At 41.8% G+C, this 22666-nt stretch overlaps 1 protein-coding gene across 18 annotated transcripts in view; it reads right to left on the bottom strand.

Annotated features, from left to right (window-relative positions):
- Positions 1-441: 441 nt before the first annotated feature.
- Positions 442-22666, bottom strand: part of CHL1 (cell adhesion molecule L1 like) — a 318808-nt gene continuing 296583 nt past the window's right edge. For 14 of the 18 annotated variants that reach the window (XM_068960377.1, XM_068960380.1, XM_068960374.1 and 11 more), the window contains 8 exons: positions 20557-20672; positions 20185-20389; positions 19687-19809; positions 18194-18373; positions 10012-10173; positions 9184-9315; positions 8448-8520; positions 442-6061 (listed from right to left, as the gene is read on the bottom strand). In XM_068960377.1, the coding sequence (XP_068816478.1) occupies positions 5845-6061; positions 8448-8520; positions 9184-9315; positions 10012-10173; positions 18194-18373; positions 19687-19809; positions 20185-20389; positions 20557-20672 (1208 nt within the window). In that variant the 3' untranslated portion in view covers positions 442-5844. The remainder of the gene's footprint in view (positions 6062-8447; positions 8521-9183; positions 9316-10011; positions 10174-18193; positions 18374-19686; positions 19810-20184; positions 20390-20556; positions 20673-22666) is intronic. The other 4 variants (XM_068960383.1, XM_068960384.1, XM_068960382.1 and 1 more) reach the window with 3 other exon arrangements.

The following is a 22666-nucleotide window of genomic DNA, read 5'->3' on the forward strand; positions in this document are numbered from 1 at the left end:
ATTCTACCACTTATAACTGGATCAGGTGTTTTCATCGTTGTTCAGGCCTGGTGCGTCCTACTGCCGGGTTCCACCTCACAGCTAAGTGTATTTTGACACTGGGTAACTTTATTTTGCTGGGTATTTCACACGCCACTTAGATTAAAGTCCTACATGCCTGAGAGCTCACGTGATGTTAACTTATACAGTCAAGAGTAATAAACTAAGATAATGTTCATATATGCTAACATACATGACAACCGTCGGAGCCAGGTAATGACCCTATTATGAAGTAAATGAGCCATCTCCGATCACAGCCTCTAAGCCGGGCTTAACGCTGGGCGGCTGGGAAACTCACCACCTAACACAAGCTAGAGAGGTCTGTGCACGCAAATTAAAACCAGCTCCCAACAAAGACACGGCATCAGAAAAAAAACCAAACTTGCTGATTACACCTAAGGCTTTTGAAGATTACATCAAGTCAAACTTTTATTAGCAAAGTTGAATTTCATGTAAAATGAAAATATCCTTTAAAACCGTACATGCACATATGCATGATACAAACAGCAACTACAGTACAAACACATTTCTCTAAAGTTTAATAAATGCACGCTAACATTTAGCTCAAAAAGTAACAATGTAACAGTGACACATTTGCTTTGATCTTTTCTCACGAAATTACAAAGTCTCTTGTTTAAAGTAACAATAATAATAAATGAAACAGATAGTACGCTTTGGCTCAAACCCACGCATTGTTTCCTGCATGAAAACGGAACAGGCTACTCCAGATTACAAAACTCACTCATTTGATAGCATTAATTGAAAGCTTTACATGAAAGATACAGAGCTGCAACGTAAACATGTACGGATGCTCCAACACGGTCATCTCCTTTATTTTGAAACACTACACATTTTAAGAGATGCAGCTGAGGGCTTGATACTTTGCCAAATGAACGGAAATTCTCTTGTCATGAAGAACAATTTCCCTTTTTGTACGTCCATTCTTACAGGTATTTAAAATAATCTGGACTAACCACTCATCTGCAAAATGACTACAAACAGATTATGAAGAGATTTCCTTTGAGAAGCGCACGAGGATTAGCGAATGTCATTCTAACATTAGTCTACAAAACTACATGAGGAATTACTGTAAAAACCACAAAACTTCTTGTACAGAAAGACTGTGCTAGTATTTGTTTGCACCTCAAAAAGAATATTGGCCTGAATGTTTCTATTAAAACCTCTCACATACTGGATCTGACCCATTCGGTCAATGCAAGCAGTTATCAGAAAAAGAGTTACTCATTAAAATCTGTAAGACCGCAGCAAAACAAGTATCATGAACCATTACATGATTCACTAATGAGAGTCATTTAAAACAGAGTTACAGAGAAATTATCTATTATACATACACACACACATTTTTGTCCAGAGGGGAAAATCATTTTCAGATTTGGTTTCTCACCGTGCCCTTCGCAAAGAGGCAGCCCCAGGCGGGGCTGGGGGCCTGGCCAGCGCGGCAGCCCGCACCTGAAGAGCCGAGGAGGCCCCAAAACGTGGATTTCTGAAGCCTGGGTTCACAAATTTTACCAGAGAATGAAGCTGAGGCCATTCCTACAAATTCTCTACTGTGCAATTACGTTATTTTTTATTTTTTTTAATAAACATAGAAATTATACGCTTAGGTCTGAGCTTACAACCCGCTCTGGAATCAGTCACTGATACGCTGCTCTGCGAAAGCAAATGGGCTACTCGGGGAGGCAGCACGCAGCTTATTTTTCTTAATAATAAAGAAGAGGTGATTTTATGCACAGTTGCATGTCAAGCACAGTCAAAACCTCACAACTTTCTGTACGAGCAACTTTCGTACCTCTCTTGTTCTGCAAGAGGCTGTTTGAACTCCCAAGCGGGGGCTGTCCGGCGCCAGGGAGCTGCTCCTCTTCGCTGTGCCAGACGCCCGCCTGGGTCCACGCAGACACCAACTCCGAAAACGTCATTTCCCCTCTTACCCTCGTACTGGCAGCAAAATGTACCAACGCATCGTACCCACATGTGACCAAAAAACCAGCTAACTTGAACTAGCGCTCCAATTGCCTCACCCTTGCCACTAGAGAGTTGGCAGCAGAAAACGCTAGGACTGATTCACTAAAATTTCCTTCGTGACACAGCGTGCGTGCTCACACTGCCGGCGTTTTTAATTCCAGGGTAGGTATCCATTAATGAAATCACTACAGATTTTCATCAACTAATTTTAATAAATGCTCCCAGACAGCACTGAAAAGTTATTTGATTAAGGGAATACTTCAAAGTTGCAGTACAGTTGGTATCGATACTTTTAATTCAATCTACATGTCCATACTGCTTCTCATCTGCAACAGACTGCCCCACAACGAAAGCGCAGACTGTTCACTGCCTGTGGCAAAGAACTGCTCAGGAAACTATAAGCTTATAGTGTTAGTTCCTTTTTGAAAGCAAATCTCTGAAATAGCATTAGTGGCCTGCACTTTCCAAGACCCACTGCATGAGCGGTACCCTGAAAGAATAAAATACAACCGCAGTGGGGGGGGGGGGGGGGGGGGGGGAGGAAAAAAAAAGGAAAAGAAATGACTGAGACGGAGAAGAAAGCTCATGTGAGTTAGTTTCCCTAGGAGTTTTAGCCATTAGTTTAATATTCATTGGGCATATTCCCCAAAAGTCAGTGCACACTGTAAAAATTCCATTGCACATCTTTTTGTCACCGTATGATTTTTAGGCCCTGAGGCATAATGAAACACTAAGATTTAAGGGTCTGAATTAAAATTTCAAAAGAAAAAGCACTCATACCGGCACAGATGAGTAGCACATCACAGGAATGTCATAAACATCTCTCAGCAGCAACAGAGCAACTGATAGCACAAGGGATTTATTCATCATTCGATAGCTTGACGCTCACTAATACGGTCTGAAATTTGCGGCTGCTTACCAGAGGTGTTTTGGGGGACGCTGAGCCTAGCCGATCTGCAGCAACCCAAAGCAGAAGCAAGTGCCTGCCCGCTGCCGGGCTGCGCAGAGCCTGGAAGTCACCGCCGGCCCTGCCGAGGAGCCACGGCGCGGACAGCCTTGCCCGGTTCGGAGACCGACCCAACCCTGCCCGGGCTCTTCGCGCAGGGCAGCTACCGCGGCTTTGGGGCTCCTGCCGTAACTTGGCTCCCTGCCTCTCGCTGCCCTCCCTGGGGTTTTGTGCGTTTGCAGCGGGTGGAGCATGCTAAGAAAGGAGAAAAACAGCCTGAAATCCATCACCCCTTGAAAGGCTGGAGACGGCCGTAACTTTGCTCTGGGAAAACTGGTGTCGCAGGATCTACTTCCGCACCTACCAGAGAAAGCCGGAGCGGCCCTCCTTTCGTCATCAGAGAGCCTCAGTGTGGTAGAGATGTAAGATTAAGGGATTAGCTTTAATATTTAAGAAGTGCCAGACAGTGGAAATATCTCCATTTAAAATACAAAATATTTCACTGAAAATGACTGAGAGAACAAAACAAAGCTCGCCGTAGTCAACGCTGCAGTAGCACATGCTAGGGCAGATGATTCCTAAAGGAACTGCATTAAAAATAGGCTGAAGCTTGCAAGAAACATCGTCACAAGTCTAATCAGTTCTTAGTCTTTGTCTCTTTTGGGATACAGCAGACAAGAGTCAGTAGATAACGATCCCGGTGGGAAATCTCTCTTTGCTGACAAGATGCCAATTTTCACATCCCTCCAACTACTCCCTTGCTTCTTTTTTTTAAATGAAGATGACTTTGGACTTTTTCAGCATTCAGCTTAAGTGAAGTGCAGAAAATAAGACTTTATACATAACACAGAACGAACGACTTTGTCAAATCCTTCACATCCCAGAGGTCACTGACATGGAGTGGGGACTATTTTTGACTCGGGGCAGATTTTACAGTCATTGACACAGCATCACTGGGGTTTTGGGGTTGGCTTATCGGGGATTTGCTTTTCCCAAAGAGAGGCTACAGAAAAGGTCACTATGAGTAAAAACACAAAAGAGGAACAGCTATTCAGAAGCATCCAGCACCAAAGACATTTTTTTCAGTAATTACTGAGCACTTTTGAGAATTTAGCCACTCTAGTGAGAAGCACAAACTTACGGTTAGCCACTTATAAATCCTGGCCTTCCTATTTGGAACAAAGTGCATTTATACGTGCAACTAATAGATTGGCAATTCCAGGTGTTATCTGTAAACTCTTAACCATGCGAGTAATTGTTACTTCCACTCTTTCTTCCACTGAAGTAACAGAGACCATGAAGGAACCACTGGGGACATTTGGCGAACTGCTACCAGGATTTAAATGGCTTTTAGGACCTATTTCTCCTACAGGAATTAGTGGTCTCACAACAATGTTTAAAAAAAATTGTAACTGAAGTGGCAGCCACTTGTAAGTTCAGAGAAGAAATGAAGTAGTATTAAAACTCTAATCAAATAAGCATATATTAAAATACAAATGATTTTATAGATAATCGGGAGATCCAAATACTAAAAGACCAAAAAAACGTGCTGGCAAGAGCGCTCAGCTTTGCTGAGTTCATAGGGGAAACGACGGGCAAAGAAAAGAACTACAACAGAGAGGATCTAAACCAGCATTCAGTAAACAAAATGTAAAAGAAACCGTATCATAATATTTCCTCTTTGCTTTTGCTTTTGTTTATTTAACAATGAATAGCTTGAAAATAAATGCTCTCTTGATACTCACATAGATGTATTTTATGTGATATTAGAAAGCAGTACGATTCATGCGATTGGCTTACACACAACTCCTCTTCTGAAAACTGGTTTCGCTGGTTCAAGCTCATTTTGAGAAGCAATCCTATTACTACACGGCTCTACAGACTCATGCTAGCATCATGTCTCATTTCAAAATAAAACAAGGCTGATTTTAAACTGGGTCAATATTAACAGCATATGTACAATGTCTCCATGAAATGAACGCCAGCACACAAATATACAGATACGAGACAGGCAAAAAGCCTTTTGCTTAGAAATGCAGCTTGCAGAGATTCAGGAAATCAAATTAAAATTCTTAATGATGGTCGGATGGGAACCCTGTTTTGCCTTGCCACAGGAAAGTTACTGCAGCTTATTTTATTTAAGGAAATAGTGCCAGCTACTGGACAGAGGATTCAGACACATGATCTGCACTTTATCTTTTGAGAGCAAATTTTCCACGCATAAAGTTGCATCTCTAAGAAACGGTAATTGCAGTCAGCTGTAACCACTAAAATAAATTTAGAGCATCTTAAGCAAAGGAGTTTATTTCCTTATGAAAAATTAAATAATACCTAGAATATATTTCTCCAGTACCATTTTCCCAAAATTATTGTTTTCCTCAGCAGGATTCGTTGTGTCACTTTGTAGAATAACCTGTGTTTTTGGTTTTTTTTTTCCTTACTGGGTTCTGACCTCTCCAAGGCTGAGGTCGTGATATATGAGGGAATACTGGGTATAAAAGTATGTACAAAGTGACAACAGCCACGCAAGAAAAAAATATATTTTACAGAGAAATATATTCCAAAATTAAGAAACACACAGAATAGCAAGTAACTATACATATGTAACACTGAGAAATTGTGTTTTGGTAAGACTGACATATTTTGTATACTAAGGAATGATTCGGTTGGTTTTTAATAGAAGAAAACACCTGAACAATTAGGATGGAAAACTCTCAAAACTCATCTTTTAGTGGCAGTGACTTATTTTTGTATTACCTGGATGTCAGGTTCCTGACTGACTCAATTGGTAACCTATTTCCAATCACATATGGTAGCTGTGCAGTGCTAGTCAGGATATGTATCACCATTCAAAAGGAATCATTCTTGCTAACATTTTACGCATGGAGAGGAAAAGTTGCTGTAGAACTCCCAGTGCTTTCAACTGATCCTTTTTCCTTAGATCCAGAATAAGCTCCAATAAATGAACCATCTTCATTGAACATCCCGTGTTCCCCTTCTCCGTAATCTACCAGACTATCAGCACTTTCGGTGGCTTTAATGTCCCCGTTTATTGACTGGAGGCTGCCTTTCAGCGGCTTTTCATCGCTGTCACTACAAAACAAAGAAACGTCTTTCCAAAAATCCAGCTTTTTATTGCAAGCACGGAAACTGCTTTTTTGCTATGAGAGAAACCAGGATCAGGGAAGAGGGAAGGAAATATTTTCTACGTGGGTTGCGTATTTAGAACAGTCTGACCATTTGCTTCCTGTTCGGCCCGGTGCAGCTCATCTGTGCTGACCTACGTTTCTCCGAATTTTCCATGTAGCTGAGTTTGTGTTCAACAAAACCGGTTAAAAATGGAAACACTACTGAAAATCGCTCCTGTGTTTTGGTTTGGTCCCTTTCTTCTTTTTGCTTTTGAAAAGATGGAGTGAAGGAGAATGGACAGAAAGTGAAGAGGGAAGAAAAGCAAGATGCAAATGCCAAAAATGATTTTAGGGACCCACTGCAGTGGTCAGTGCCTACTGTCAAGTCTTTTGTACCTTACAGAAAGAGGTATTTTCATTTCACAAGGCTGTGGGCAATTTTCAGGGCCCATTTGTTTCATTTTCCTTTTGAAGTGGGTGGGTGAACTGAAGTGCAGTTGTGGGATGAGGCATAAGCTGTAGGTTATTTCTCACTACTTTGTGAGCATTTATTTGATTTTAGGGAAGTAACAAAGTGGGGTGTTTCCCCCCCCTTTTTTTTTTTCATTTGTTCTCCTGGTGTCTTATCTTACTGTAACTAATAGAGTTTCTCTCTGATAAAGGGGAGAAATAGGGAAGAAAGAAAACAGAATCTGCATCATAAACCTTCACAGTATCTGTATCTGCTAATATGCAGTACATGTTTAATGGCAATTTAAAGCAAGCGTTGTCATTTTGGACAACCAAAATGAAGACTACTCATGAAATTCCGTTAGAAACTCCTCCTAAGGTCAATGCAGAGGAATCAAATAAGCCTAAGTAATGCCTGAACATGAAAATTGGTCGACCTTTGCTTATTTCTAGAGAAGCAGGCGAAGCATTTGCACCTCGAGGCCATTTTCAACGTCCTGTGGACTCAGACTTCGCAGAGCATCGGCTTGCTCCATTAAAAATGCCTGCGAAGCCTATCTGAGCTTATACATATATCTGAGCTTATACAAAGTTTTAGACTACTTCTGGGCTATGTATCAGGTATGGTCATACGTCTCTCTTAGACCAGTACTCTGACATTTCACTGTTTCACGCAAGATGAGACTTGCCCTTAGTCAGCAGCTCACAGCTGATCACATACTACTCTAGCCCGCTCGTATGAAACTACTACTTAAAGCCTCTCTCGGGCTTCAAGGGGTTGAAGGTAAGAGAAAAGCATCAGGATGCATCGGTGTTTTTTAAGTATGTTTCCAGCCATCAAGCAAAAAAAAAAAAAAAAAAAACCACACACAAAGGAAAGTGGGAAAGTCAACTAAAAGTCTCTAAACAACCCCAGAATTAGGCCTCTTGACTAGGTACATGATTACTTGACTACAGTCCTTGTAAATACCAATCCTGTTTCAAAGGTTTGGTAATGTTATCTGAGGAAAAAATGAAACATGCCTGAAGTTTACCTCTTCAATATCTAACCAGTAACACGTAACCAATGCATTAAAAATATTTGCTTCTTTTCTGCATCTGGCATTTCTATTTATAAAAAAGACAAGTTTGGATTTGGGGGAATGGGGTGAAAGTTAACCTCAGGACTTTCTTACCTTTCTAAATATTTGTCCCATTAGAAAGCATTAAGAATTAAATAAAGATGAAATTATGCAGGAAAAAAAAACCCTATTCCAGTACAAATAATGTAGTATATAAGTGGGATTTCTCCAGAAACTTTATGCCTTTAAGGCCAGCTACACCAGTTTTCCAGTATGGCTCATATAATGATGCATCTTTCTTCATTCCACAGTTACATAATACCGTAAACTTTATTTTAAAGCAGCCAAAATCATTATTTCAGGTCTCACACAGAAACTTCTGTAGTGAGATTTTTTCTTGCCATCTCTGTTTTTTTTAGATTTTTCTCCTGTTTCCTTCCCCAGAATGAACAACCCCCATATTACAAGATGAGGGCCTGACTGGGTTTGAGAAACCCACTGAAGGCATACAAATCTTTCCATTGACTTCGGTGGACGTTAGAACAGGACCCCAAATTATCAAATATATTTACATTATTCATACAATGCTAAATAAAACGCATGTGAAAAACAACCGTTAATACATCAGCACTTACTTATATCCCAACTTGGGTGGATTTAAGTATACTGGATATACCTGTATATTCCTACTATCATCCACTCCTGTGAGGTTTGCTTTGGAAATGAAAAACAGCTTTACTTGCATGCTATAAAATGTCCTAAATAAAAAACGGTGATGACATCTAGAAACAAAAAAAAACCCAACAAACAAAAACGCTTGTTAAAGCAGTTCCTATTTACCTATATTCCCCAAAGATTTCATCTTTTATTGATTGAGCTTCAGGATCTGGATGCAAATCTTCTTTTTCTTTCACTGTACAAATAAAATAAAGCACAGATCTGTACGCCATGTTCCATCATGGACTTTTCTTTTTGCAGATGCAATGGGAAAACTGCCTCTCACTACCTACGACTTGCCCTGGAAAACAATAGCTTTCACTAAATGTTCTACTGCACTCAAAGAGCACGTTTTCACTGAGAGCTTGTTGTCAACACCTGATTTCTAAGAGGCTCAGCAAGTGTTTCACACTTAGATCCTTACTCATTGCTTTGAAAATTACAGAAATGCTTTTAGCAAAGTATTTTATTGTTACGCAGTTTGGCTGTAGCGGGAAGCATACGTCAGTTACATCACGTAGCAATTATCAGTTGGAAAGGGATCACGCAAGGGGCCCTTCACAGGCAGCTCAGTGGTGCATCTGTTAAGGACCTTGACTCTACAGTGGATTAAACACCGAAAGATTGAGCAAGCAGTATCGAAGACCTGGGCTAGGTCTCTTAGCAGCCCACAGCACTCTCTCACCCAGAGAGCAGTTTTGCCTACGTTCGTTAGAAACCGCTCTGTGGATATTTATCAAAAGCTACAGACCCTAATTGGGTGTTTCTGCCTGTGGCTTTGCAGCCTCTAGAGATAAAAGTCTGAAGAATGCTTGTTATTAACAAGTGAACACAGCAAACTGACAATAAATTCATTTACCTGAATATTTTCCTCCTTTATTTCTTCTGACAAAGCAAACAGTTAGCAGCAGTAAGGTGAGCAAAGCGATGGCGCACATCAGTCCAATAAACCACCCCTGCGTGGAAATTCCATCATAAATGCCAGCATAAGCTGTACAAAAACAGGAGAGAAGTAAAAAGAGGAAAATTAACCAGATGAAAATGGCATCACCTTTCCATAAAATGAGTTCTTAACACTTTCTTCACTGAATTTTAATTGAATCAGACTATCACTACTTATTGTGCTCAATTTAAAGAAATACAAGACAGAAATATGTCCAAGCATGGCATTTTTAGACTTAAGGTGAACGCACTGTCTACAAGGCACAATGCAGAAGTGTTAGAAAAGAAATTGTGAAAGAGTGTTTGACTCAAAGGATTAATGCCAACGAGGAAAGCTGAACAGAGAACTGTTAAGTCTCTCATGCAAAAGCCGTTTTGCGAAAGAAACAAGAGTTAAAAGTGCACCTGATACATGCAAACCGCTCGACTAGCACGTTTACAATGGATTATATCACAGAACTACCCTTTCAAAACTGCATAGGAGGTAAAACTATGTTTGGTAAAGGTCTGTAATTGTTCCAGGTTACTGTGTATCAAGTAAAGCATAAAACCTGAGAACCACGGATGCATTTAAGCTCCCGTGGCATTCCACTGCAAGAGTCAACTTAAAAAACACAGAGCAAATTCATATTTTATGATTTTGATATTTAAGTTTACACTTTCGGTGCACATCAAAATACATAACCTCAACATTTATGTACATTCAAAATAAATCTTTATCACCTTGAAGGGTTTCATTTCTCACCTCTCCCCCTTGTCTCAATTACATCTTCAAAAATGCTATTGTTATCAACCCAATTCTTAGTCACTAGACGAACTGTATATTCAGTTCCAGGCTCAAGTGCCTCAATGGGGTGAACCTTTTGGGTGGGATTTACTGCTTCTGAAATCCTGTCGATCCCTTTACCTACGAAATGTACATATTCAAGTCATGTTAATTAATTTTATTCATTCAACAAAGGCCTGTGACATGCACAGTTACAAATAATCTAAGTAACACACCAATATGACACATAAGGATACGTTTAATATTTGTCAAGAGATAATCTGATTTTTAAAAGCAGACGGTAAAATAAAAAACATTCCCTCTATTTGATTTGTAATATTCTATCAGATAAAATAAACAGCAGACTGAAATAATCCTGATGTTTATGAAGGGTTTCCCAGGATGAACGTTAACAATGACGGGGGATTATGGATCTGCTTTAACTAATGCATGCTTGAAAAAATTACAGCTTGAAAATGGGCTTGCTTTGTATAGATAATCTGGGGTTTGATGCTTCTCCATTGAACTGAACTCAGCAGGGAAGAACAGACAGCTTGTTAGTTATCTAGAAACGGCTTCTTGTATGTCTCACGGAAAAATTAACGTTGGGATTTATACTCATTTCTCTCCTGACAGTGATTTTTCATGTCCTTTTAAATTCCACAATGCCCATGCAAAACAGTGGTTTAGACACAGCTCAAATCTTCTTTTAAATGGATATTTAGGTATTTAAATATTCTTGATGAGTCTAATATTTGATTAGGAGGTAGAAGGGAAACTCCAGTAGGTCTAATTTTAGTCTTTTTTACTTGCACTCCCACTGTAATTTCTGTCTGCATTAAGCTTGTAAGGTATTAAATACACTTTTTAAAGACAGCATTTGTGGACAACAGTAAAAGGACACCCATACATGCTAGCAGTCACTCCAAGAGTAATGAGAAAAGTCTGTGCACGCAATCAAATTCAGAAGTGCTTGTCCATGTGACAAATTTCTTTGGCTAACCAATGGGTACAGCACAGGAGTGCGCTTACCTTTCACGTTAGGAAAGGAATCGTGGAAGACAGCATTAATAAATGACTCTTTAATTGTGTTCAGGTGCCTAATTTGCCTGATTTATCTGGCCATCTTTCTGAAGTCTCCTAAGCTTAAGCATTGAGCACACAGTATAACTTGAAAACTGCTGGACCAACCATCTAGCACTCACAGTAAAGCAATGCTCATTAATACTTAAACCAGTAAACAAGCAAAGCAAGAAGTTTGGAGAGATTAAGGCTTAGCTGACAGCTGAAGGGAAAAAAAAAAGATTAAGACCAATGCAGGCACAATCAAAGCAGCAGTACATGATAAGTTTTCCAAGGCAACTATACATATATTACAGTAAGCAGTTAAATTAGTAGACCACTGGGAACCAGAGAGAACACGTACAGCTGAAATACTGCTGATACTGAAGCACAGTGTATTAGCATAAATTAATCCATCTATTGGTAGGTTTTGCTAGATGAAGTATGTGAAACTGAGCTATAATTTTTAATCAAACTGCAAATTAAGCAACGGGATACCACAGGTATATTTTAATTACATTTTCTAAAATCAAGACATCAGAAAACTTTGCTTAATTGAAACACTATCCATAAAGCAACAAGGCTTAATATGAACTTCAATCTCATTATGCATTAAATACCTTATAACACTTACGCACGCCAGGCCGACCCAGTAATCATATATTCCAATTTGCACACAACAAAGGTCTTACAACAAAGGTCTTCACTGAACTCTTTGTCAGCAAAACGCTCAACTCTGCGCTCAACGGTAGGCCCACAGCGGCGGTTAGTTGTGCGTTTTCTTAAACCAACTTAACCAGTCCGTACACCTCACCTATTTATTTCCAGCTTGTGCCAGCCGCTTGGTTTTGAGCGCTCGGCTATTTGCATGAACAGAAACGGAGAACTGGTACAGCTGAAAAATAACCCCTTTTCTGCCCCGGGATTCCTCCACGCTACTGAGCACACGCTTAAGGGCCCCGTTGGATCAGGGACAAAACACCATGGGAGTTTTGCCTCAACAGCCTAACCTGACCCGACCGGGACTTGTGCCTTACCATTGGCTCTCTGGGATTTAAACATTTGCTATCACGAAACACTAAACAGCTTTTTTTTTCCTGCAACTTTAAAACTCAGTGCATGTGTCCAGTGACGAGTGAGGTTTCCTTCCACGCCATTTCTTTCTGGTCTGTGTCATACTATATACATATAGTACCTACAGAAGAAAAAGCATTGCTAACTGGGGGAAAGTTTGGTGGATGGAATAGAAAAAGCAGTGTAGAATCCTGAAAAATAAAAGCAAAGATATACAGATAAGGAAAAGCTCAATATACTGAAAGGTCAGTGAGCTGCAGAAATTAGCTTCAGAAAATTGAAAGCTGTTGGGTTAGGTTTTTAATCTACAATAGGGGAGAAGAAGCGTTAGTAATAAAGGCATATCACCAGCACTTCTCATCTTCTCCCACTATTTATCAGCCATATCATGGGACTAGCATGAACATTAAACACTGAACTGCAATTTTACAATATTCCTACTGGGCTTCGAGATTTATGAGAACAGCAGAACACACATTTTTTATAGAAGCTTACGGTATAAAGGGAAAACAATATAAACTGCCCCTAAAGACTCGCGAGAGTGCTAGTTTTCCAAAAGTTAGCACATCTGTTAGGAAACATATAAAAAAGCTGGCAGTCTCACAACTAAATACTGATTGTGGGCAATATCTTAATTTATAAACATACCTGTCTAAATACATCTGCTCGCAATAAATGGAGAGCTGAACTTTCATTAGTTTTCCTCTACTGACTGGCTATTAAAAGTGCATAAATATGCAACGTAACTGTTCTTCATCTCCTGGGCTTTTATAGGGCAGGAGGTAATTCATGCTAAATTGTGAGGATTTTAAGCTACGGCGATTACTAAGCCTGCCGTGCGTAAAATCTTCTGAGAAGAATTTACAGGGGAGGCTTCCGAGCGAGCGGTACCCTCTTCCTGCTGATTGTCCTTGGCGGGAGAAACCTGAGCTCCGAACACGACGCCTGAGCTTGCTTCAGCGCACTAACACTGCCCCTCGACAGCTGCCTGCGCGGCAGGCTGCTAGCACAGGAAAAGCTCCGCGTCTTGGCAAAAACCAGCCAAGACATACAGCTAACGGCAACTTTGCTTGACAGGCTCACGGACGGATGGATATATTTAACCTATCATCCTTAACACGCCTATTTTTCTGCTCAAAAAGAGCGGGGTGTGAAACAGCGCTACGTCCCGTACTCCCCGTGCCCGGTGCAGCTCGCACGAACCCGCCGGCTCCGCGGGAGCGCTCCTTTGCTGGGAGGCGCCGCGCGCTCGCCCGCTGAGACGGCGGCAGCGCAGAGGAGGGGCAGAAACGACGGACAAAGAAATCTGTCACTCAGGTTCCATCAGGTTCTCTTGAGCAGGGCCATGGTCTCTCCTAGGAGTTGGGGGTTTGCTGCTAGCGCTGCGGGCAGCTGCAGAGGGCTGAGGGAGATGTACTTTACCTCTCGCACCGTGCTCGTGGCAAAAGGGAGCTGAAACGGTGTGACGTGCTACGAACGGTTACTCTCCTCCTCTTAGGAAAGGCTAGTGCTCTCAAGCTAAGGTTTTCAAAAGGCCGGTGGGGGTTAGGCGCCAAACGCCACTGACATATAATGACACTGGTGAACGTATATTCTTTAGCTACTTCGCTACTCTGGAAAGTAAAGCTGCAGTCATACAGCTTCCTCTGGCTGCATTCCTCGTTCAGGGCTGAGTTTCCGGACACACAGTCATCACTCTCAACACGCAACGCGCATTTAGTACTCCTCCAAATACACTGGTAGCTCTAGAGGAAAAGAAGCTTTGAGTTAAAAAGAACTCTTACATTAAATGATTTTTTTCACTTCTGTAATTATTTTTTTTGTTATACTTCTGACGACTAACGATCGTTGGGAAACAGACGTTTTCAAGGGGAAAATTAATTAGTTTGTAGGTCGTTTAAGACACACTGCCTGAAAATAAAAAGTGAAAGACAAGGCTTACTTTCTAAAGACAGTATACCTACTTCTGTGGAATGGAAATAAGATAAATTCACAACATTTACTTATCAAGATATAATAATAACAATAATAGATGGTTAAATTCAAATATGACCACATTTTCAAGTTCTGCAGCAGGGTATACATGCAACTTTTCACTACAGCGAAGAAATGCTGGTCTTGAAACTTTGATTCAGTCATTCAAATTGTAACTCAGAAAGTAAGGGATTTTCTTTATAGTCAAAATTTTTAAAATTCTTCGTTTTGCAGTACTAAGCAGTATGCCTTTGCATCCGTAACTCAATTTCACTAAGCAAATAACGGCGTCGGGTAAAAAGCCAAAGAATTAACTCGGCCTCTGTGGTACATAACGAATCAGTAACCTGCTGCGGTGACTGCGCAAGAGCCGTGGTAACACACCACAAGCCAAAGGATTCACTGCGCATGCGACCATGAGTCACCACTTCAGTCACAAAGGGCCTTATTCTGCGCTTCCGTGCAAAAAAAACCAAAAAACAAAAAACGCTTTTTTCCACAAATACTGTGTCTCAGTGGGCACACGTTCTTCATGACTGTCCACAGTATTTTATCGACAACAGATGAAGGTCTCTGGTCGCACATCAGTATTTCGTATCTGAGTTATTATGATTACATTTAAGATGATTCATGGAAAACGGGTCTTTCATTCCAGTGACTTTGGATTAGTTACTAATGCTCTTAGCTCATAGGGCAAGAATGCTATCAACGAAAGCTTTTAGTTTTGTGTGGCCTGCTTCTATTTCTCTTTCATTCCAACGGCTGGCGATTTAATCCTAGAGACCACTACTACAGTGCGGTTTCCCTCTGCTAAGTAATTACGCAGAAATAGCACGAGCGGACTGAAACAGTATCAGGGTGTAGAGCGCCCTACCACCGACGCTGCAGGACACGCAGACCGCCGAGCGCTGCTCTGGCCGCCAAAGCCTGAAGACAGAGATGAGAGCAGATTTTCTTTCCCTATCAATATCCACTCACTGGCCTTTCGGTAAAGTGCTGGCAAGCCAAACGAATGTGCTTCTCCCCACAGAAGAGTGAAGCTCAACGGTTCGTTCACTGAGGAAGGTGCTGCAGTTGTAGGGAAAGGGCAGAAAGAGCAGGATTTACCCCTTTATGTGGACGGGAGTTATATTTATTCAACAGGGAGACATTTTGCTTACTGAACTTAGCCAGTCATGCCCCTGCAAACTCACGGTCAGGAAACGGGTTGCACAGAAATTACAGGCTTGTAAAATCATCACCTAGGGCACAATAATTTTTCCCACTCAAGACTTTTTTTTAGTGGTGACACATACATTACAGATATACATATAAAAGAAAGATTTGACTTTACTCTCCAATTCCAGACTATGCCAACAGGGATAACTGTAAATAAATGAAAGTAATGAAAGTGATTCAGTTCAAATACACCAATGATGAAATGTGAATGAATCTATTGCGTCTACCTAGACCTCTCCACTTTTCTGGGGAATGTATTTGGAAATCCTGAAATACCCACGGCACAGTCTGCAAAAGCTATATTACAGCAATGGAAGCTACTCAAATCCTAAACGGAACAAAGAGAGCTTCATGTTTTTCTTACTAAAAATGGAACATACTGGCTATATCATCACTGAATCAAAACCCGACGAAACCTGGAGTGCTCTATTATGGCGTTTCATTTCAGAGGGCACCACATTTTAAATCTGTCATTTATGCGGGTCACTTTAAATGACAAACCTTGACTTTTAAAATCATTCCATTTTTTCAAGGAGAGAAACTGTTCTAACTTTGAGCGATTGCCCTGCTTCCCATACCACAGCTTAAAAACCCCCACAGGTCACGGAAAAGTGTAATTTTTTCAGCCTATCACGTGTAGTTGAAAAACGCCCGAACAATTTAGCCAACAAATAGTGATACAGAGCTCTAAGGCATCTCAGGGGCAGATGCAGTGCCCTAACTTAGGGTGGCTTGAGAACCAGGAAGTCCGTGTGAGGACTACACAGCAAGCACGGACTAGGACCCCTGCAGTTCCTACTAACCGTACTACCCTGCTCGACATGCATTCTGTAAGGCTTACTTCACTTGTCGCCATTTTTGAAATAAAGCCTTAGGACAGAAAAGAAGGGAGAAAGGGTAAAACGAATGTCAACGTTATCTTTATCCCTCTTTTAAGTGTATCATGCAGGGAGGCATATCTTAAAACCTTGTAAGGTTATTCAACTATGTTATAGACTTTCAAGTGGCCAAAATACACGATTCTGGCTGCCCAGTGAGGACCAGAGAAGGTAATGAATACAGGTGGAATTGCGTATTTTTAGATTGCAAAAAGGGTCTTTTGCTTTCTTCCTGAAGATTACATTTTAACTCACACTAATAGATCCCTGCAACATGAGATCCTGCATATCACCGTGACCCTGCAGGCCACGGGACGCTCGGGAAAGGACTGACTGACTTCAGCAAAGAGGCACCAAACAGTCTGATTTTGCAGTGTGTTACCTAGGGGGAATGAGGTGGCCAAACCAAGACGCCTAAGCAGAGTCGGTTTGAGAAAAAGGGGACTAGCAGAAAACCTTGCCAGCAAACAACGAGGGCAAGGGGGAGGGATGGCCAAAACAGCAGTTTTGAAGGTGAGAGCCCGTAAGAACTACAAAGAAAACGTAACAACGCGATTTGGGCCTTGGAAGCTCGTGAGCTTCCCTGGCGTGATCTGCCCCACAACCAGTGCGGAAACACAGACGGACACCCTGACCCAGATTTGTGGACTGTGCTGCAGCCTGGGCAGGGCAATTTCTTAGAAAAAATGGCTGTCAGGCTGCAAACGGAAGCAGAGAATTACTGCAGGCTGAAGAGGAGATGTGTCTGCGCTTGTGAGACAGACGAGCAGAGAGGGTGCAGCAGGGAGGGACAGGAGACGAGCTGGTGACTCCCCTTCTGCGACACGCCGTCGTCAGGCAGAGCGGGGCCAGCCAGGAAACTCCTCTTTCAGGCTGTGCATGCATTTAGAGAGAAGCTGAAAGATGCTACATTTTATAACCAGATACGGATCAGAGAAACACTTAGGACGGCCTAAAATTTTGCCAAAAAAAGCGACGGGAAAATACTAAAACCCTAGAAACCTAGAACAGTCTTTGTTTCACTAGTCAAGAAAACAAATGACTCGGATCTTGAATTGGGATGTGAAGAGGTTAAAAAATTTTTTTTTTAAACTTGTTTCTTTCCAAAAAGTTCCGTAACTGAAAAGATTCTGCAGTTTGGAAGTCTGATGGGATACCACGCAACAAGGACCGTTTTTCTATTTTATATCAACGTTGTTACAGACTGTTATCATTGCGAAAAATGATGAAGCCAAGACTCTCTTGCTTATCGCATTCTTTTCTCCCTCCCTGTGGTAAGTCCACAGCAATGGTTTCTGATTAATAGCTAAGGACTTGTTCTTTGGTATTGTCGAATTTCCAGACTTGCTGAGCACAGTACATTTTATTTCATTTCAGCTGAATGAGAAAGAGGAGCGGTAACATTTTGCTTGTACTTTTCTTTTAAATCACTGAACATCAGTGTTTCAGGAGAAGGTACAAGTGGCCTGCAAATGGCAAAGACTTCCAGTCTTTGATAAAATAATAATAAAATAAGGGATCAAATGCGTTACAGTCAACTTCATGTTAATATGGACTTTCCATGTCGAATAACTGCCACGAATGTTGTTGGGAGTCCCCCACGTTCATGCAAGGGCAGAATTTAATCTTATAATATCACTGAGGGCCAATTGTTTAGATCTTCCATTTTCTGTTCACAAGTAAATCCAAATCGCTGATTCTAGTACAGCTTAAAGAGCTGATCAGTGGGAACAGAAACATAGCACTGTACAGCAAAATGAAACAGCCATATAAGCTCTTCTTCTCTGAAGTGCTGCATGGCTGCATTAAAAAGTTCATTGATTGTTCTCATGCAAAGAAAAACAAATTTATTTCCTCTAATTACAGAGGAAATGTCAAGCCTGGAATACTCTCAATAGATTTTTCCATTATTGTTAAAGCTTCTCCACATAAAAACATATTGCCTATTAACTTACTCCCTTGAGCCATTGTTAGTCCTTCCTCTGTGACTGGCTTTCCACAGCCTTTCACTGTACAAGCCCTTACATAGAATTTGTACTTGGTGCTGGAGCTGAGATTGGAAAGCCTCCAGCTGAGCGTGGAATGGTTTGTTATGCTGACGTCATTCAAGGGTCCGATCTCATGCGTTTCATTTACTGAAAGATAAGAGAGAGTCAAGTCAGATCCAGCAGCTGAATGCTACCGCCATAAAAAGTGTCAGGAACGCTCGTACAAGGGGGGCATTCTGCCGTAAGTAGGAAGGATGGAAGTCTGAATGAGCATATCTTACTAGCTTGTGCAGCACTTAAATGGGATTTGTCTTGTCTGTGTCAATCACCCATCTACTTGCTGAGCCATTATTGTACCTAAAAAGCTCTCCAATTCTAGATGTGTACACATTGAGTGGGAAGTAAAAATTATGATCTCTTAGAATATTACATACACATGCAGTGATTTTTACTTTGCTTCCAAACATATGCAAGCTTTCACAAGCAAGTTAATGAAGAGCCATTCTGCTCTGCTCTGGTGCAGCTGGCTGCTGACAGAGGCGTCGCCACTCCCAACCCGCCCAAAAGATGGATCCACTCTCTGCACCTAATCATCCAAAACAGACAAAAGGCCTCTAGTCCAGCCTCTAGCCCCTGACTGCAAAGGTATGTGGCTCTTCTGCTAACACCAGAGGCGAGTGAAAAGTGCGTGAGAATTTCTTTTTGTAAACAGCACATGCTGTATGCCACATCCAGCCTCTGAGGATATATAAAATACCCTGAACTGTCACCAAACTTCACATTTGCTGTTGTGGTAACCTAGAGTCAATACTGCATTCTGCCGGAGTTCATCTGCTCAAAATCTTTATTCTAGCTCCTCAGTTCTCCACTGGCATGAAAGAAATACCTCTGGACCTCCGACCCTGGGGCTTGGCTGTTTCGCAATGTGGTTATGGAATAACACGACTCAGTGACAGTTCTCTTCATTTCTACTGAGCAATTTGACAGGAAGGAGGCGCTCACTGACATGAAACAGCGTGAAAATCTGAATGAATGTGGCAACAGGATTCTCATTACAAATCGTTCTGTGCTGAATGAGTTTCACTTCAGCAAAAATCTCCTATAGTTTGTGTGTCTCTTAATTAATACATTAAGTATCATTTGCAAATTTGAAATAATCTAATCAGACTATAAAAAGTGGAATAGAGCATGACAGCATTATGAGTTTCCCCAGATTGGAAAAGCACACTGAAAACTTCTTTGCTCTGGAAAATGAATTTGGCCTGCCCCCTAGCAGGCTAGGCCAACATCACAGCTCCGAAACACGTTCTCGTGCTCCCGTTATTACAGAAATTTCTGAAACACAGCCTTTCTCATTAGCGCCTGTTTTAAATAACTGTTCACATATAAACTAAAATAAATTTTAACTAATAAAGATCTAACTGCTTGAATTCTAACATCAAAGTACAACAAGTACATACTTATCTGGTATTGCAAAACGTAGCCAGTAAGGTGGCCATTCGCTTTCTTGGGAAGTCCCCACGACAGAGTGACGGAGTCCTTATCGAAGTTTAGTATCCGTAGAAAACGTGGCTGCTCAGGGACTGGAAAATACAGGGAGCAACTTACAGAAAAGAGTATTGTAGAGGTCTGTTTCCACAGGTATTTGTTAAACTAGGATACAGGTTAGCTGAGTACCTAGTGTTCTCCTTTTTTATTTAACACCCTACTAGCTGTTCATGTTCCAGTTCAGCAAGATGTCAAACACTTCCTGGAAACATGCAGCCTAATTACTCCTATTCCTTCTGCAGGCAACAGAGCGCTCTTCAGCACATCATTGTTTTGGGGTCCTTTCCAGTGAACAGTTTTATGAATATAAGAGATTTTTCAATCACTTTAACTTTACAAAATTAACTTGCCTAGTTACATGGAAGATTGCTATTTAATTCCCTCCATCCCACATTTCCATTTTTTCTTACCTCCTTCTGGCGTTTCAAATACAACCGGAGAGCTTTCTGGTCCGTCTCCTTTTGCATTGTAAGCCAGAACGGTTAAGCGGAATTCACTAAAGGGCTCTAGACCAGGAATCATTCCGTAGTTTCTGTCTCCTACAAAGGTTAGGAAGTGCTTCTCTGGGTGATGCCTCTTTCCATCCAGCATACTTTTGGTTTTCCACCAAGTGACCTGCATTGAGATTGGCATTTCTATAACAAGTTCTGTTTTGTGGGGAGGAACACCATATTGATTTCTCTCATCTTCCCAGAAACGAGAGATTGCGATCTGTCATTCAGATGGCACTCATTTAATACTTTGTAAAAGTGTATACAGTTATTTAAAGAGAAATGTATAACCTTATAGCCTCTTAAATGTCCGCGAACTCTGTCCCTTGGAATTCCAAACCAGAACACTTTAACCAGCGTGCTATTCACAGTATCCACCGACACACTGGAAGGAGCAGCATCTGGAACTGTAAAAATATAAGTAACGCACATTAAAGATACTTAAAAGAGCTCAATTCCACACTTCTAACATGCTACAAGGCTTGGCTTTCCAGCTCAAGCTGTGGCAGTTCAGGCAGCCTTGCGGCAGCCGAGCTAAAAGCCATTACACCTGGCTGAAATGGGCCAGTAAACATCAGCTTGCCACATCAGTACTTTCTGGCGAGGGCTGGAACGCAGGTGCACTGGGACCTACGAATTTCAACCCCAGTATTTATGATTTCCTGTTTCAAGCAATGCTTACAGCAGCGAGAAGAATAAAAAAAAAAGATTAACGCACCATTCAAGAAGGCAATAAAATAAAGTTTTTTATAATCAATTTCCTTTTATAACTAAACTCATTAAACAGTGGGATTTTAATCAGTACACAACACAGAGAGCTTTTACTGTGCCTGAAAAAAAGAGGCCTCAATCCACAGATAACTGAATCCTAAGGAAAACTTCCCACTGCTGGGAGCAGATGCAAGATTAGGTCCATCAGAGACACGCGATGAAGAGAAGCACAGCGAGGTTTCTCATGCTCTGCGCTCGCACCACGCACCACCTCTTCCGCCAGGCCGCTCCCAGGGGAGCGGAGCGGCAGCACCAGACCTTGCCAGCCCCCCGCGTGTTCCCGTCCGGGGCGGCCGCCAGGACGCTGCCAGGAACGCAGCCTTACGGACGCAGGCCTCACACGAGCGAAATCCCAGCGCCCGCTCGGCACGCTGTACACTGATATACCGGGGGCCGTTTCAGGGGCTACGAACTCAGCCCGCCAAGGAGCTCGTTCAGCGGTAGGAACGCGCAAGAGAGCCCTTCTTGGGACCTGCTTCCTTCCGCAAAGGCAGTAAAATCTTTGACTTCGGCGGTTATCTTAACAGCTTTAATGACTGTTTGACATCACCCACCATGGATCGTGACCCTTCACAACGCCTATTGTGGGAAGCTGCAGGAAGTGGGGAGGCTGCAGGAGCAGGGCATATAATAACACTATTCACAGATGCCTACTGCAGGAGACACGGTAGGTTAAATAAAGGTCATGGCTGTCGGTTCACTTTAATAAGCAGCAAAACATAACCTTGTCTTAGCTGGCTAATCTACTGTAGACTTTCCAAAGGCCATTCAAGCTGTCAGTTTATTTCGTTCTTAGGAAAATAACTTAAAGATTTCAGATCCTGCATGGGATGAAAACCAGCTGACTCTAAATAATAAGATTAATCTGCAGATCTGAAATAGGGACCATTTGCTAACACTTCTGACCCTTCCTTGCCAGCAGCGCCCATCTCCTGCTGCTAAGCGTTTTCAAACACAACAGCCATTTGTATTTGGGACCAGGGAAGCCTGGCACCCCACAGCAGCTGGCCACCATGCTGTTTGTTCCCTCACTGATTTAAATTCTTAAGTTCTAAAAAGAAAAAAAAAAGATTATTGTTTGGTAGTGTTACCGCTTAACTGAGTTGCTTACTAAAGTGAGGCTTAGCATTTCATTACTGCAGCTGGATACATTTCTAATCCTCCAAACAGCCTCTATATTCATGCATAAACACCAAAGGGGACGAGAAGCTTTTCGGATGTGTTGGGATCAACTCAGCAGTGCCATTATCTGTGGACCATAGCAGGGCTTTCGCATCAACCGTGATGCCAGCATTAACTGCATTAGCAGGGAAAACTTCCTGCCATTTGCACGTTAACCTCTCCTAACGGGCCGTGATTATCAAAGCATGCTGTGATGCCAGAGACGCATGTGAAGGGTAGGTGTCACAAGCAGCTGCTGTGGTTTCGGGGCAGCCTCGGGCGAACGAATGTAAGCAGGATGCTCTGGTCCAGTCATCAGATCCACTGCTCCTGAAAGAGAGCGCTGTGGCACTTGTGCTTATGGCAGGAACTGAGACACTCATTTAGGAAGAGCCAGTGGACAACCTCGTTTTTCAAAGGTGGCCTCCTGCTAAGGTAGGAACAAAACTGCATCCTTGGGTAATTGCAA

Source organism: Struthio camelus, chromosome 14, assembly GCF_040807025.1.
Source record: "Struthio camelus isolate bStrCam1 chromosome 14, bStrCam1.hap1, whole genome shotgun sequence".
Classification (NCBI taxonomy): domain Eukaryota; kingdom Metazoa; phylum Chordata; class Aves; order Struthioniformes; family Struthionidae; genus Struthio; species Struthio camelus.